Consider the following 15253-nt stretch of genomic DNA (forward strand, 5'->3'; position numbering starts at 1 on the left):
CACAGAAAATTCTTATTGTGTAATCTGCAACCCATACAATTCTCTAGAATAATTTTCTAAAAATTGATTATTCCGTATAAGAGCAGCTCCAGGGAAACTGGATTGTGTCTGGGGAAGAAACTACCCAATTAAAACAATTGCATAGGTTGATCTGCATATCATATTTCAAAATATTTTTTGTGTATAACAACTCAGTGGGCAGCACTCACTGATCTGTCTCTGTAGTGACATGGATGGGGAATTTTTGTTTGCTATGAGAAGACATTCCTATTGTTCTTAAAGAACTTCCCAAGTTGACAACCTCATCTGACTGGTAATCTACCTCATAATGACCTGCACTAGAGACAACCTATGATCTACTTCAGCTGGCTAGTGATCCTCCTCTCAATTTACAATATTTGAAAAAAATATTCACAGGAACTTTTTTTAAAAATAAAATCCTAGAAAATTAAATTAACAAAAAGCTCAATGAACCAGAGCTTACCCTTCTTACCTTGGGGTCACTGTGTCTCTTTCTTTTTATAATAACCAATATTCAATGTAAAATCATCTAGGTAGGATCAGTCACTTATAATGATAAATATCACTGAAGGTTTCATTATCCATCTTTTCTGTGAACTTTGATGGTATTACTATATACACAGAGTTTTCTGCTCCTATACAAACAGCATGAATTAGGATTACATGTTTTCAATAGAATATGGCATATTACCATATTTCTTTAGAAAACTGACAGTATCTTCACACATCTTCCTCCAGAGGCTCAGGCATCATCACTGAAGAGGGGAAGGAAGATTATAAGTACCAGAAGTAGTAGGTGATTACAATAAAATAGTGCTTTCTGGCCATAACAGCATAGTGGTACCTAGAAACTGACAATTGCTGTTGACTGCATGCATAAAATGTGCACAATATCAAGTCAGAGTATTGGTCAGCAAGGGGGCTTGAAAATTCCCACCCCTAGCAAGGAGCTACTGGAAACCTGTGGCTGCTGGGATATTAAGGAGACTTAGTTCTGCTCTGGGTTAAATAAACTGAGAGGGTTAGTAGATATAAAGCAAATTACTCTTTGGGAATGAATTTCCCCTTTTGGTTGGCACATGAGAGATTATTCTTAAGATTCACCTCAGCTGGCTAGTCACCCACCTCTCAATGGCCAGCACTTGAGAGAATATTTACAAGATCTTCTTACAACATCCTGGGAATTTAAATTAACAAAATTTGGCCAGCCTGGATATATGATGATGGCTTGAGAATGAATTTGAGTGAATTATTTAATAATGTATTCAGGGTTAGAGAAACGCAGTAGTAGACCTATATTCTATACAGAAAAACATCAGAAATTATTTAAACATGTGCAATCATACAGACATTGACATTTGGTCAAGCTCAGAAATTCAAGTTTTTGTAAAATAACAAACATCTGTGTCACATCTAGTGATAAACCAGAAACTCACGCCCAAATGGGAATCTTTGAAATGTGGTCTTTTCTTTCCTTCAGAAGTTTATGGTGGCCGTTTTCTAGTAGCTAAACCTCATTGCTTCTCGGCCTTTTGGCTAAGACCAAGTGTAGTAGCTAAACCTCTTTTTTGTGTGCACAAAACCATGTTAATGGATTGTATACTCCTCAAATAAATAATAAAATGAACTGTATGCCTAAGTCAGATTTTGGCAGACTAATACAGGATATAGCTTGTGTATATAACTTAAGAAAATATACTGCTGATCTCTTCATCTTTATATAAACTTTTTTATTCAAGTTTTCATGTCATGTTTCAGATAGATATAGTGTCCAATATCTCAACCTCCAATTGAATATTTATTCTGGAAAGCATTTACATAGTTTAAAGATTTAGTGTCAAGAAAGTTCTAGATAAAGTTCGATTTATAGTATGACAGTTTTAGCATCCAGGCTATGTGAGTTTGAGTGCTAGTTGTACGGCTTCCTATTCCTGTTGGAATGTACTCCTAGTCCAAGGACTTGCCTTTCAAGCCACGCTTGCCTGTTTCAAACAGAGATGACCATAATACCTGGGAGACTGGTCAGAGGATGGAGTCAGTTAATCCTTGTTAACTACTACCATAGTGTCTGAATTACAATGAGTTTAAGCAAGCCTAGAATCTGTAGTATCATCTTGCAGTGTGCCTAGAAATCAACTTAACATTCTATTTTGGTTGGATTAAAGCCCACTCATATTTTTCAATGCCCAACACATTCCCAACTCTGGGGATTTCAGTTTCTTTCCATACTGCTATTAGCAGTAGCATATGACATCTTTTAACACCATGTACTTGTCTTACAAACAACTTCAGCACTTTTCATCATTTGTAAATGTCCTATGAACACTTAAACATGAAGTATTTTTTGTTGAAATGCCCTGAATTCATACGCTTTCAGTCAGCTCCATAATAGAAGCCTCACTGAGGGTCTGAACCATGTAAAATCAGTCACTGTGGCACTGTAAGGGGACAGTTCTGTCCTTTGCCTCACAACTTTTTAAAGTACATTTTCAGTTTTTCCTTCTTCTTGATTACCTTCTTTTTTCCTTTGTACAAATCCACTCAAAATGGGCTCTACAGATAAACTTTATTTATTTTCTGTCCGAAATGGAGACCATGTGCACTGATCCCTTGATGACGGAACAGGTAAGTAAGCTGAGCAGAAATGGCTTTTCAATGAGTTATTTGCAGCCATTTTTTTCCACAAATGGCTTTGTGAATTCAAATGCTGCATCAGGACTAGGAAAAGGAGAAGCAGGGTGACTGTTGGGTAACAAGCATTCCTTGTTAATCCTGCATCTGCCCTTCTGTGTCTCTTGCTGTTGACTATCTGTAAGGAAACTGCTGGTTCGCATTATCATCACTTTGAGCAGTGGTGTGACTGCATTATGTAAAGGTGTTCTGCATCCTGGGGCAGGGAGAGAAGTGTCTTTGTTTTATTAGCTTGACAGGTCAGAGCAACTTGAATTGAAATTGATGTGAGCAGAACGGCAGTGGTGTATTTGCTGATTACCTAGATAGAAAGAATATTGGCAGACACAAGGCCTGGCACAAATGTTCCCTTAAATCTGATTGTTCTGGCTAGCAGGAAGCTGAAATTCATCCTGTGTGAATTTCCCCATAGAATTGCAATGAATGATGAGCGCATAGAGATAAGTGAAAAGCAAGAGAATCCATAAATGAATTAATAAGCAACAGAGATGAGCATCATAGGAGGTGTGTGTGTGTGTGTGTGTCTGCTCACATTGCGGGTGACTGAGACAAATCCCATTCCTTTGTGTGTTTCTGCACATCAGTTACCTGCTATTCCTGCATGTGTGTCTTTGTGAATCTATTTTAGCAAATGCAAACTGTGCAGACTATAAATGTATAGGTGGAACTGTGTGTCAAGTATGCGCACAGGTGGAGCTTTGTGGGAAACACAGAAAAGAAACTCATTCCTATTTAAATCTATGACTTCTTTCACATGCACTGCCTCCTGGCTGCAAGAGCCATGCTTTCAGCCTCTGACCTTGTGTTTGTGTAGTGAAGTATGTAACTGATGAAGACAAAGCATTGGAGACAGAGAACTGTGACCTAGTTCCTCAAATGCCAGGATTTCCTCATAATGTGAGTTATCTATCCATTTGAAATGGTCTCTATTCAAGGAGGTAAAGAAATGTGAGCCAGAAAATTTGGCTACAAACCAAACACCCAGAAATTGATTTCTTGACAAAATTTAGTGATGATAGCTAATATTGTAGGGTATCAAGTACAAAGCAATGTGTAAAGAACTTTCAAAATTTCTCAATTTAACCCTTATATTAACTTTTTGGTGACTACAGCCACTTCCCCTTGTTAAGTAAATAGAGGTAAAAGTTCACAGGCACTTTCACAAGGTTGCAGAGCAAATTTATGACTTATATCTAAGCATATGTGATTTTTCAATTTCAGTGTATCATGTGTCCCCTAAAAGGCCAATATCTTATATTTTATATTGGATGTTCAGTAGTGTCAAGGCTGAAGGACCAGGTAAGTCTTGAGAAATAGCCTTGGTCTTCCCAGATGTGGGGGAAATAAAAAACAAAGAGGAAGAAGTAAACATGAGGAAAATTCCGTGGAAAGGAAGCAATCAATAGTCCGTTGCTATCGACTTGTGTCCAGACTTTCAGAACCAAGTTCAAAGTTACATTTAAATTCAGACAAAAATTACATATAGCTGCTAACTTGTAGTCTTGTAGAAGGACATGTATGTGTGTGGAAATCATGGATACAAATGCACTAGAATTCTATTATTTGCAAACATGAATGCTTCAAAGACCACGTGGGTTGAATAACACTGAGAACATGCCCTGTGATCACAAGAACATAAGAGATGTGATGGGTGTGTCTGGGAACTGTGACTTCTAGCATATTTGGGATGAAAGGGATGCTGAGTGCTTTGGATAGTATCACCCACCCTTGGGAAGTGGAAATTAATTAATGATGACGAAGAGCACTTTTGCCTAATGGAGAATGATGTCTCAGGGCAGCTGCGTGCAAAAGGCTGTGGCTGGGAGTGAAGCTGCCTGGCTGACACATGCAGAACTGACAGACTGTGAGACATGGCATCCACCAGGAAGCATATGCAGCAGGCAGTGTCTTCTGAACATGATACACAGCTCTTCTTTAGAAGGAAAACCCAGCCATTGTGATGATGATATTGTACCACGATTTCTTAAGAAAAACTGTATCTTAGAGCCAAGGTCAGTGTCAGAAAATACAAATGCTGTCCAGTCCAATCAGAGTCATTACAGATGTATATAATAGTCTTTTTAGGGGAATACTATTTAATCAGGTAGTAGGGGGAAAAGCATGCAGGTGGGGGTGTAGCTCTGTGGTAGAGTACTTGAAGATCATGCACAGGGTTCCAGGTCCAATAACAGAGAAAAAAATGAGGAGGAGGAGTACTGAGACTCTTTTTTTCTTAAATCAAATGAGTTTTCTGATTATAGTGGCACATCTAACTCCTTCAGAACATATATCTATATTCAGTCCGAGATACTCATATGAAAATAGCCCATCCTCAAATGAAATGGAATAATGGCCGTGAAAGTATTCTCTATCATGGTTTACCTATCAGCATCATAGAGAGAAATAAGCAAAGTACTGCAGCACAAGAGCCCTCCCCCGCCCCCAGTCTTGGTTGACCTTCACTTTGCACACATGAAAAATTGACACAGGAGAGAACTTGGTAGATGATGAACATGAAAAGGGAAGATGTGTGATGTCTTTCCTTTAAATCATGAAAGAAGTACCCAGAATCTAGAACACTTTCAATCTCAAAGACCATTTGATAGATGAAGGGACAGGTGCTTAAAATATTCCAGTTATTAGATCTTCAGTGGTTAAAGAAATGAAGTGCATGTTCGGGAATTTACTGAATGATTACAGAGTAAAGGCACCAAAAAATCATGATTGATAGGTCCCTATAAGAAACATGTGCCAGTGAGATATTTCTTGCATAATACTCTAGACTCAAAGAAAAATTTGTGTAAGCAAGACAACCACACAACTGTCTGGAGTTGGACAGACTGATGAACAGTCCAGGTATGTGCCTGCATGGCATTGCACAGGTGACTTACCACATCTAAAGATTTATTTATTCACCTACAAAGTGGTGACAGTTTCAAGTTTGCAGAAAACATGAAGTTGATTTATGTACACTAAGGTTTATACAAAGCCTCTGAAGCCTTGCACTCCAAGAGCACCCAATACATTTAAGTAGGTTGTTATTATTCTCTTTATCTTATTTGATGGTTTTGGAGACAAGGTCACAGTCTTGACCAAGACAAGGCTTGACTCAAGTCATAGTAGGCCTTTTTCCCATGCCTTCCAGAATTATTGTATCACCTAATGGAGAATCATTACTATATCATTAAAAACAAAATCAAGATGCCTTATACAAAGTGACTGTACAATGAATAATTTTAAGGAAATTATAATTAATGACCATCTGTTTATATTAGTCTTATAGATCATGATAGTACAGGTCATTTTAACTTCTACTTTTTATTCTAAATATTATTTATTTACATTTCAAATGATGTCCCCTTTCCTGGTTCCCCCCTCCCCAAAAGTCTCATAAGCCCTCATCCCCCCCTCTGTTCCCCATCAATCCCTTCCTGCTTCCCTGTCCTGATATTCCTGTACACTGCTGCATTGAGTCTTTCCAGGACCAGGGGCCTCTCCTTCCTTCTTCTTGGGCATCATTTGATATGTGAATTGTTTCTTGGTTATTCTGAGCTTCTGGGCTAATATCTGCTTATCAGTGAGTGCATACCATGTGTGTTCTTTTGTGACTGGGTCACCTCACTCAGGATGACATTCTCCAGTTTAAAAAATTATAAAGTTTCTGTAAAGCAAAGGACACTGTAAAAAGGACAAAATGGCAACCAGCAAAATTGGGAAAAGATCTTTACCAACCCTACATCAGACAATGTACATCCGACAATGCTAATATCCAAGGTATACAAAGACCTCAAGGAGGTAGATTATAGAGAGCCAAATAACCTTATTAAAAATGGGGTACAGAGCTAAACAAAGACTTTTCACCTGAGGAATATCGAATGGCTGAGAAGCACCTAAAGAAATGTTCAAGGTCCTTAGTCATCAGGGAAATCGAAATCAAAACAACCCTGAGATTTCACCTCACACCAGTTCAGAATGGCTAAGATCAAAAACTCAGGAGACAGCAGGTGCTGGAGAGGTTGTGGAGAAAAAGGAACACTCCTCTACTGCTGGTGGGATTGCAAGCTGGTACAGCCACTCTGGAAATCTGCCTGGCAGTTTGTCAGCAAATTGGGCATGATACTACCAGAGGACCCCACTATACTATCCCTGGGCATATACCCAGAGGACTCCCCAGCATATAATAAGGACACATGCTCCACTATATTCATAGCAGCCTTATTTATAATAGCCAGAAGCTGGAAAGAACGCAGATGTCCCTCAAAGGAGGAATGGATACAGAAAATGTGGTATATTTACACTATGGAATACTACTCAGCTATTAAAAACAATGAATTCATGAAATCCTTAGTCATTTTAACTTCTAATAAAGAGTTTATTGGCTGGTAGAGAAGCCTTTGTATTAGATGATTCCACAAGATTGAAAATAAGACATAGATACCATGTATATGTGGATCATCATGAAAGCACAGAAGTACTAGGCACAGTGGGTTAGGATGAAGACATTCTTCTCTGCCTCTAGACGAGGTGTACAGAACAGTCTCTCAGGAACAAACAGGGAGTGGTGCATTAAGGGACTGTCACTGAGATTCTGGGGTGGCCAATATGAACAAAGAGAATAAGGCACAAGAAGAACATAGGACTTTAAGGCTCTTACCTGAGGGCAATAAATATGCTGTTCAGTTTGAGATTTGAGCTGTAGTACTTCACATTCACAATGGTATCTGGGCTTGTGATGTTAAATGACAATAAGTAACTTGGAATTACTTTGGAGACTAGTGGAATAAAATTTCTTCATATGAGAAACAATGAGAGAGAAAAAAACCAGATTTAAACTTAGTCGACATCCTTGGAGATTCTTATGCTGAATTCAGTAGGCATGAAATGTAGCAGGCATTTTCTCAGAAGACACGCTTCCAGTAGCAGGATGAGTATATGAGTAATAGGAGAGTATTTATTGGTAGTTCCCTGTCTGCATGAAGCTGTAACTTCCACTGGATACCAAAGAAAGATATTCCTTTCTGTTTCTTCTGCCATTCCTCTATTCCAATCCTTCCTAGGTATGCATGCAGTATCAGTATAGAGAAAGTAATGTGGCATTATAAACACTTTCTATCATCCCTAATAGGATACCATACATCACACACACGCGCGCACACACACACACACACACTCAAATAAATGGACACACGACACCTTCCAATTGCAATTCCATATTCTGTGCACTCTCTGAACCTGTAATATCATTTGGTAGATAGTCCAAGTAAGAGATGATGAGAATAAAAATTGTTGGAAAAGAGGCCTCATTGACAGGATTCCATTGAGAAACACAGAAAAACACATCGGTCAAGCTCACAGTGAGCAGTTGACCATCTTTACAGGGCAAGCTAAAGAAGCAAAACAATTAAAAGAAAAAAAGCAACTCATACAGATAAAGTGCCTTGGTCACAAGAGAAAAATAACCCAACTCCTCCCAGCCTCCACCACTGGTGACACACATTCCTGCTTCTTTGCCAAGTTTTTATTCTTCAAGATAAACCTGAAGGGCACACGTTCAGAGATGGGTAGATCCCAGCTCTGTGCTCAAGTGGCATTGATAATGTCAAGCATTCGGGGGCCAATAAAGTCAATGCTTCTAGAAATCAGATGAACTAGCTCTTAAACACCTAGCCCCCTTCTCTGTGACTCCTGTATAAGAAGGAGAGAAGACAGGGAGGAAAGCAGAGAAGGAATAGACTGGAATAGATAATATTCTTTAGTTATTTTGAGCTTATTTTCGTAACTCTCCAGAACACTGAATAATTAAGTCGTTTCTCATTTCTGGGTGGAGTCTCATTGTGAGAGAAGGCCAGCAGCCTTTGTGAGAATTTTGATTTATGCATTTTTTTCTTAAAGAACTGGCAGTGGGCTTCCTATTAAAGTATGTAGCAGCCTTGTGAACATATGCAAAACTAATATTGGGTTTCCTGGGAGGCAGCTCTTCTGGAGCTGTTATTGTGAATAACTAAATATCATTCCTAATTAAGATAGAGTTTGTTGGAAGAACATTGCTCCTGGAGTTTAAGGCTTCCACATTTGTTGAGAATCAACAATGTATCAGAAATTATAGTCGTTTCTGTTGTTTGTCCCCAGAATGTGGCTTGTTTTCCTGAGTAGTTCACAGTATTCCTCTCAAGAACTCATTTGCATCATTTATTTGTTAAAAAAAATCTACCTGTTCCAAATGAGTCCAGATTTGGCCCATCTCTATAGTATCCCAGATGCCAAATCCACAGGTAGAGGCTAATGAGATCTGCCTATATCAAAAACAAAACTGGATGTGTGTCTACTGTGGGTTGAAATCCAACCTCTTAAAAATGAAAAATTCTGAGCTATGTCTGCAGAAAGAATTTTGAAAGTCAAGTGTATTTAAGTATGAAATTCTATTCTTTATTATTGTAAATGATTTAAATTTGTCAATAGCATAGTTTCCTTACAGAAAGATTTGTCATGAAAGGTATTAATACAGGTTTGTGGCAAGCCTTGGAAGGTATATATGCAAAGAAATGAGCATAGTGCTTTGTATTAACAAGGTGAGGCAAAATGACAACTTTTGTTTATTTCTTCTACTTAAAATTAATCACACCAAAATATAAAGGGTGTAAGGTTTGTTAAATATCTTCAAATATGCTTTTAAGCATGTTTGTTTATTCAGTGTGTGTGTTCCAGCTAGCTACAAATGTAGTCTAAGTCTCCATTTTCTCATTATGTTGACCTCGTTATTGACAACTCTACTCCATTATGATGAAGGGTATTGAAGTGAATGTGGATATACATGGGATGGTATCATTATCATTCAACACATTTTGTGCCTTTCCCTCATTGAACTCCAGTTTCCCTTGGTTGTAGTCATTTCACACAGACTAAACTGTGTTTGGTAACCTCTAAAATTCTGCAGAGATTAATCTACAAAGTTATAACCATCGATGGCACAATTTTGATAGCCTGCTAATTGTTAGCCTTAGCGTGTAGAAAGAGGAAGCACATTTTCAGTCGTTAGCAATTTATTTATTATTTTTATTTTATGTGTATGGGTATTTTACCTATATGCATGACTATGTACCACATATGTGCCTGGTACCCATGGAGTCAAGAAGTGAGCAATAAAACTCCTAGAATTAGAGTTGCAGATGGTTGTAAGCAGCCATTCCGGTGCCATGAACCAAACCAGGCTCTTCCAGAAGAGAAACTGGCACTCGCAATCACTGAGCCATCTGTCCAGTCCTGACAGCAACTGGTTTTGATAATAGCCACAACATCGTGAGACTGGAGAAGTGTTTTTTTGATTATGAGAAAACAATTACATCGAAGAGATGGCTCAGAAGTGAAGAGCATTGGCTGCTCTACCAGAGGTCCTGAGTTCAATTCCCTGCACCCACATGATGGCTTACAACAATCTATAATGGATTCTGATGTCCTCTTCTTTCATGCAGCAGACACAAAAATAGAGCATTCATACACATAAAAAGAAAATAATTATTTTTTAATGATTTGTTTTTTTCTTTAATATCCAGTAAATTTGGTGAATTAACAGATAGCACTCTTAAAATTTTTAAAATGCAGTAATAGAAATTATATGAGCCTCTTTCAACTGCCTTTTTTTTTTCAGTTGATTGGGCTGAAGATGCCTCAGTAATTTAGGTAGTCATTACAGCCATTCACTCTGAAACTATAAAGTTATGGGTAACAATTGCAGGTCTGGCATTTACTTTGTGTCATTGATAGTATGATCTTGGATGTACCAGAGATATTTCTCACATGTGAAATAGAATTAGCAATCATTTCACACAAATATTGCCAAGATTAAATGAGAGATAATGTATTTAATATCCTGCCCAGAGGCCAGAACACAATATAGTTGCCCCTATTTACTTATTGCTTGTCAAGGTACAGGCTTAAAAGTTCTCAAGTTTCTCTCTGGGACTGATGGCCGCTGACAATGTTCCATGAGATGATAAGCCTCCGAAAGTTCGCAGTTTACATCAAGGACCATAGTTTTAGTTTCATGTTTCATGGGCTTGACAAACAATTTAGTGGCATACATCCATCATTATGTGATCATAACATGGTGATTTCACTGAGTTTAGAATCCCCTATGTGCCACCTTCACACACTTTGCTCTGTGTCACACCCTGGCCACCACTGACTCTTTGTGACTCATAGCTTTGAGTTTCCAGGATGTCTTGCTGTTGTCTTCCTTCACTGAGAGTGTGCTTAGGTTCCCCACGGCCCCCGTTGTCATGTTATGAGTTAATGCTGCATTTTAGTGTCAAATAACATGCCAGTTTTTATACATAATACTATTTTACTTTCCTCCTCATAGTGAGCATCTAGTCATTTTCTCATTTTTTGATGATTAAATTGAGTTAATATGAACATATTCAGCAACAGCCAAGAAACTGTTAAACCTGTATTGAACTTGTGCGTTGTACACACATACAGCAGGGGGCATAAGGCTACTGGTTTGAGTTAAGACTTGCAAGGTAGTTATAAGCATTTACACCTATCCTGCCTTTTCTCCAAGATAGGACTGAGACAATCTGTTGTTATTTTTAATGTAAACAGATATGTCCTCTCTCGCATTGATGTATTTTTCAGCCATGTCAATTTTTCCCAGGTAGCAGGGATAAAGGGAATGTTCTTGGCTAACAAGAAGATTGACAACCAAGTGAAGACTTTCATCACTTACAACAAAGGCAGAGACTGGCGCTTGCTGCAGGCTCCAGCTGCAGATCTAAGAGGGGACCCTGTGCACTGTTTGCTGGTGAGTCCTGCATGCTTGAATACGGTCCTCCACTCAGTGAAGAGCTGGGGTTAGTGCCCGAGAAGACACTTAATATAGTTTTAGGACTTCTTTTCAGTTGATGAAAAGGATGAGCAGAAGTTCTATCATGTGTGATGGTCAAAGTAACGAGATAGGAACATGTTCATATCCTTGCACCCTTATCAGCTTCTTGCTTCTAGTCTGAATTATTTCTGTTTAGTGTTTTGGGTGGTGGTGGTGGTGGTGGTGGTGATGGGCTTTTGTTTTGTTTTTTGTGCCAACTTGTGCTCTCTTCCGCTGAGCTGTACCGTTAGATACCCTCCCCACCTCAGCTCTGTGTGAGTACTCGCAGTTTGATGCAAATATGATGTTTTTCACCTCTGGTGAAGCTGTTTCTTGAGCTTTCTTACAGTTCATGATAAATCACTGCTCACAGACCAAACGGTACACGCATTTATCTACGGAACTGGTGAACTGAATGCACTGTTTCTTCCCATTTCAAAAGAAGTTTATGATTCAACAAAGGATTAAAAACCATTGATTTAAGCATCCATTTGCTTCCTCTATATATTGTATTCAATTTACTGTTTTCGTCTATAATGCTTGGGCTAGAAAAAAAATGTGAGATCAGTAAGGAAACTGCAGCCCAGCACTGGTTTCGCTGTGCAGCGCTTGATTAGAACACAGTAACACTTAAATGGTTATTCATTATCATACCCGTTTTCACTTTACAAACATAGAATCAGTAGCCATATGCACTGAAAGCAAGCCAAAGTATTTATTTTATTACCCCTGAAAGAAAAATTTGATTGTACATGCTTTAAATCATGCCTTTCATTTAATATTTCTTTATGAGATTTATCAGCAGGAAATGATTTACATATTCAATGATAGAATGGTATCCAAAAGAAAGCTGAAAGGTGAAAAGCACTATCAAGGAGTTTCCAGCTAACTTGGTTGAGACTATGTTTATAAACAAAACAGTACTTAGTTGCATCTTATCAACTCTCATGATATTGACATATTCAACACACCAGTGGATACCTAGCAAATGAAGAAACAGAGAAAGAAGAAATTGCCAAATAAAGTATATTGCTAATATTATTATGTTCTTTAAAACAGCTCAGAAATTATTTTTAGGATCATATAGGATGATATAAGGAGCCATCAGTGTGGGAAAGGTCACTTGGTTTTACAGTAGGAAGGTCTTGAGATGTGACCATGTGTGTACGGTGTCTGTCTCTACCTATCCTGACTCTGTATTATTGATGTCACTCTTCACAACCTTTTGATGTTATCTTCGCTTCACTTCATTCTATCACACAGTGCGGGGGCAGTCACTTCTGCGGTTCATTACATAGAAGGTGTAGTCACAGTAGGTGGGCCACCATCTTTCTTGAAAGGATGCCAGCAGCTATGACTTGACCTTATTACTTGTAGAGAATATTGAAGTTGTCATGGTGCATCAGGGAAGCAGTCTTAAATTTCAAGCCCTACTTAGACTCCATTTTTTATTACTGGCACTTACAGGGAGAGAAATAGCCAGTGGTGATAGAGAGGTCAGAGAGCCAGTGATAGACTAAGAAAATGTAACAGTTATTCATTGAATACCTATATTAGTCAAGGTGTAGATCAATGCCATTGAAATAGGTTAACTTTCTACCCAATTATTCCAGGTTATAGGACTATAATGTTCGAAGGTACCAGCACTTTAATCACTTCTTCCACACTTACTACAAAACTTGAAGATAAATGCTTATGAGAAAGAGTGTTAACCACCTCACCTAAACAGGCTTGTCTCTCCTTGACAGCATCATGCTGAGACTATTAAAAGTGATTCTTCATAGCAAAACACTGAGCAAAGCACTCTTTGTTCTAACTACAGCCCAGAATCATGAAGATGTATTATTGTATCTTCAAAATAGAGATACAGTACAGACTCCCTTCTCTATTGCTACTACTACTGCTATTACTACTAGTCTAATCCAAGCAGTAATCACATTTTCTTTGGTTTTCAGTGATAGGCTCATAATGGGCATACCTTACCACAATTTCTACCTGGCAATCCACTTGTCACAGAATAGCTTATATTTTAAAAATCTTATTCATTGAGGTAAAACAAACATAAAAAGCATCAGTGAATTTTGAGGAAAGTTTGTAATTTCCATCATTCTTAAAATTTCATTTGTGTTCTTCTGCAGTGCAAAGCACACTTCTGGCCCTAGATGAATATTATCTTTTTCATATGTTGTATACTAGATTTCTTATTTCTCCATTTTTATTAAATGTTTTGCCGTAGTCAAATAATCCCACTCAAATCACCCCAGCGGCAGCCACCGTGACATCTTCCGCACTACCCCAGTGTTTGGGTTTTCTGAGTAAAACACACACACACACACACACACACACACACACACACACACACACAGCACCTTATATTTTAGTATGCCTTAAACAGCTCAATGACTGGACCACTCTAAACCTCCACAATCCTCAGATATTCCTGAATTATTACTTACTAAACCCTATATTCCATCTTGGCTGCCCCAGACCCAGGCCTGCAACCCTCCTGGGCCATGATCCCCAACTCTTACATATTAGCTGTCTCTCCATCCTACACTTCTCTGTACTTGTCTTTCTCCTTTCCCAGCATGGCAGTTCTAAATCTTCCTTCCTCTCGGTCCCCTTGTCCTCAAATCCTAAAGTCCCACTTCTGTCTCCCTAGCCAGCCATTAGCTGCCAGCAACTTTATTTACCAGTCTGTGCAATTTTGGGAACCCAATTAGCATAATACAGCATTAAACAAAATCCACAGCAAAATGCTGTCATATAAAGTTCAGATATGTATCATTTACTTAAACTTTCTGATGGCTTTCTAGATCAAGTACAGTAAGTCAAACACTCATACTAACTTGGACGGTTCCCTGTGAGCTGGCTTGTGTCTCTTTTTAGACTCTGCCATTATCCTCCATCCTTTCTCACCCACAAAACAATGAGGAGAATAGAGAGAACACCGATTTCCACATAGTAAACTTATTGTGTTCATATATGTCTTACAGTAGGCTTTCCTATTATGTCTTTTCAAATTTCCAATTTTCAAAGCAGGCTTTTTTTCCGTGCATTTAGATTATTGCTTCTTAGGTGGCTTTCATGAGTGTCTGGTAATGCAAAATCTCTTTATCCTATCCTTTTTCTTTGTGATTCTTACTATCTAAAATCAGCACATTTATATTCTGACCTTTTTCTGTCTTCCCGTGTTAAATGCGAGATTCAAAAATACAAAGACTATGAGCATCTTCATAACAATTCCAGAACACTATGTCAAGAATCATATAAACTTGCCTCCTGGTGGATTTTACATACATGTTACATTTGTGTGTTTTGTATGGTGGGTATAGTCATACCATGGCAAGGCCCTTGACTTCCAGATTTGATTTTACAGAAGCTGTACATCACCTCTGTCAATTATTTATACTGAAGACTTTGTCATATCCTACCTCTGCACTCATGGGACCAAGTTAACTGCAATGTTAACAAATCAAGTGGTTCACTGAGATTAATGAGACGTGAATTATTGGGACACAGATGGACATGACCTAGGAGTCTATGGATGTCCTTGCTTTATTAATCCCATTCCTCAAAGCAGTTCCACTAAACTTTGAAAGCCAGGAAGCATAGTAAGGAAGGGAAATTGACAAAAGGAGTAGGAAGAAGAGGCCAAATCACTTTACAAAATCTTGC

At 38.3% G+C, this 15253-nt stretch overlaps 1 protein-coding gene across 4 annotated transcripts in view; it reads left to right on the forward strand.

Annotated features, from left to right (window-relative positions):
* Sorcs1 (sortilin related VPS10 domain containing receptor 1) overlaps window positions 1–15253 on the forward strand; it is a 534948-nt gene that overhangs the window by 424539 nt on the left and 95156 nt on the right. For all 4 annotated transcript variants that reach the window (XM_052183901.1, XM_052183891.1, XM_052183884.1 and 1 more), the window contains exon 10: window positions 11366–11512. In XM_052183901.1, the coding sequence (XP_052039861.1) occupies window positions 11366–11512 (147 nt within the window). The remainder of the gene's footprint in view (window positions 1–11365; window positions 11513–15253) is intronic.

Source organism: Apodemus sylvaticus, chromosome 1, assembly GCF_947179515.1.
Source record: "Apodemus sylvaticus chromosome 1, mApoSyl1.1, whole genome shotgun sequence".
NCBI lineage: Eukaryota > Metazoa > Chordata > Mammalia > Rodentia > Muridae > Apodemus > Apodemus sylvaticus.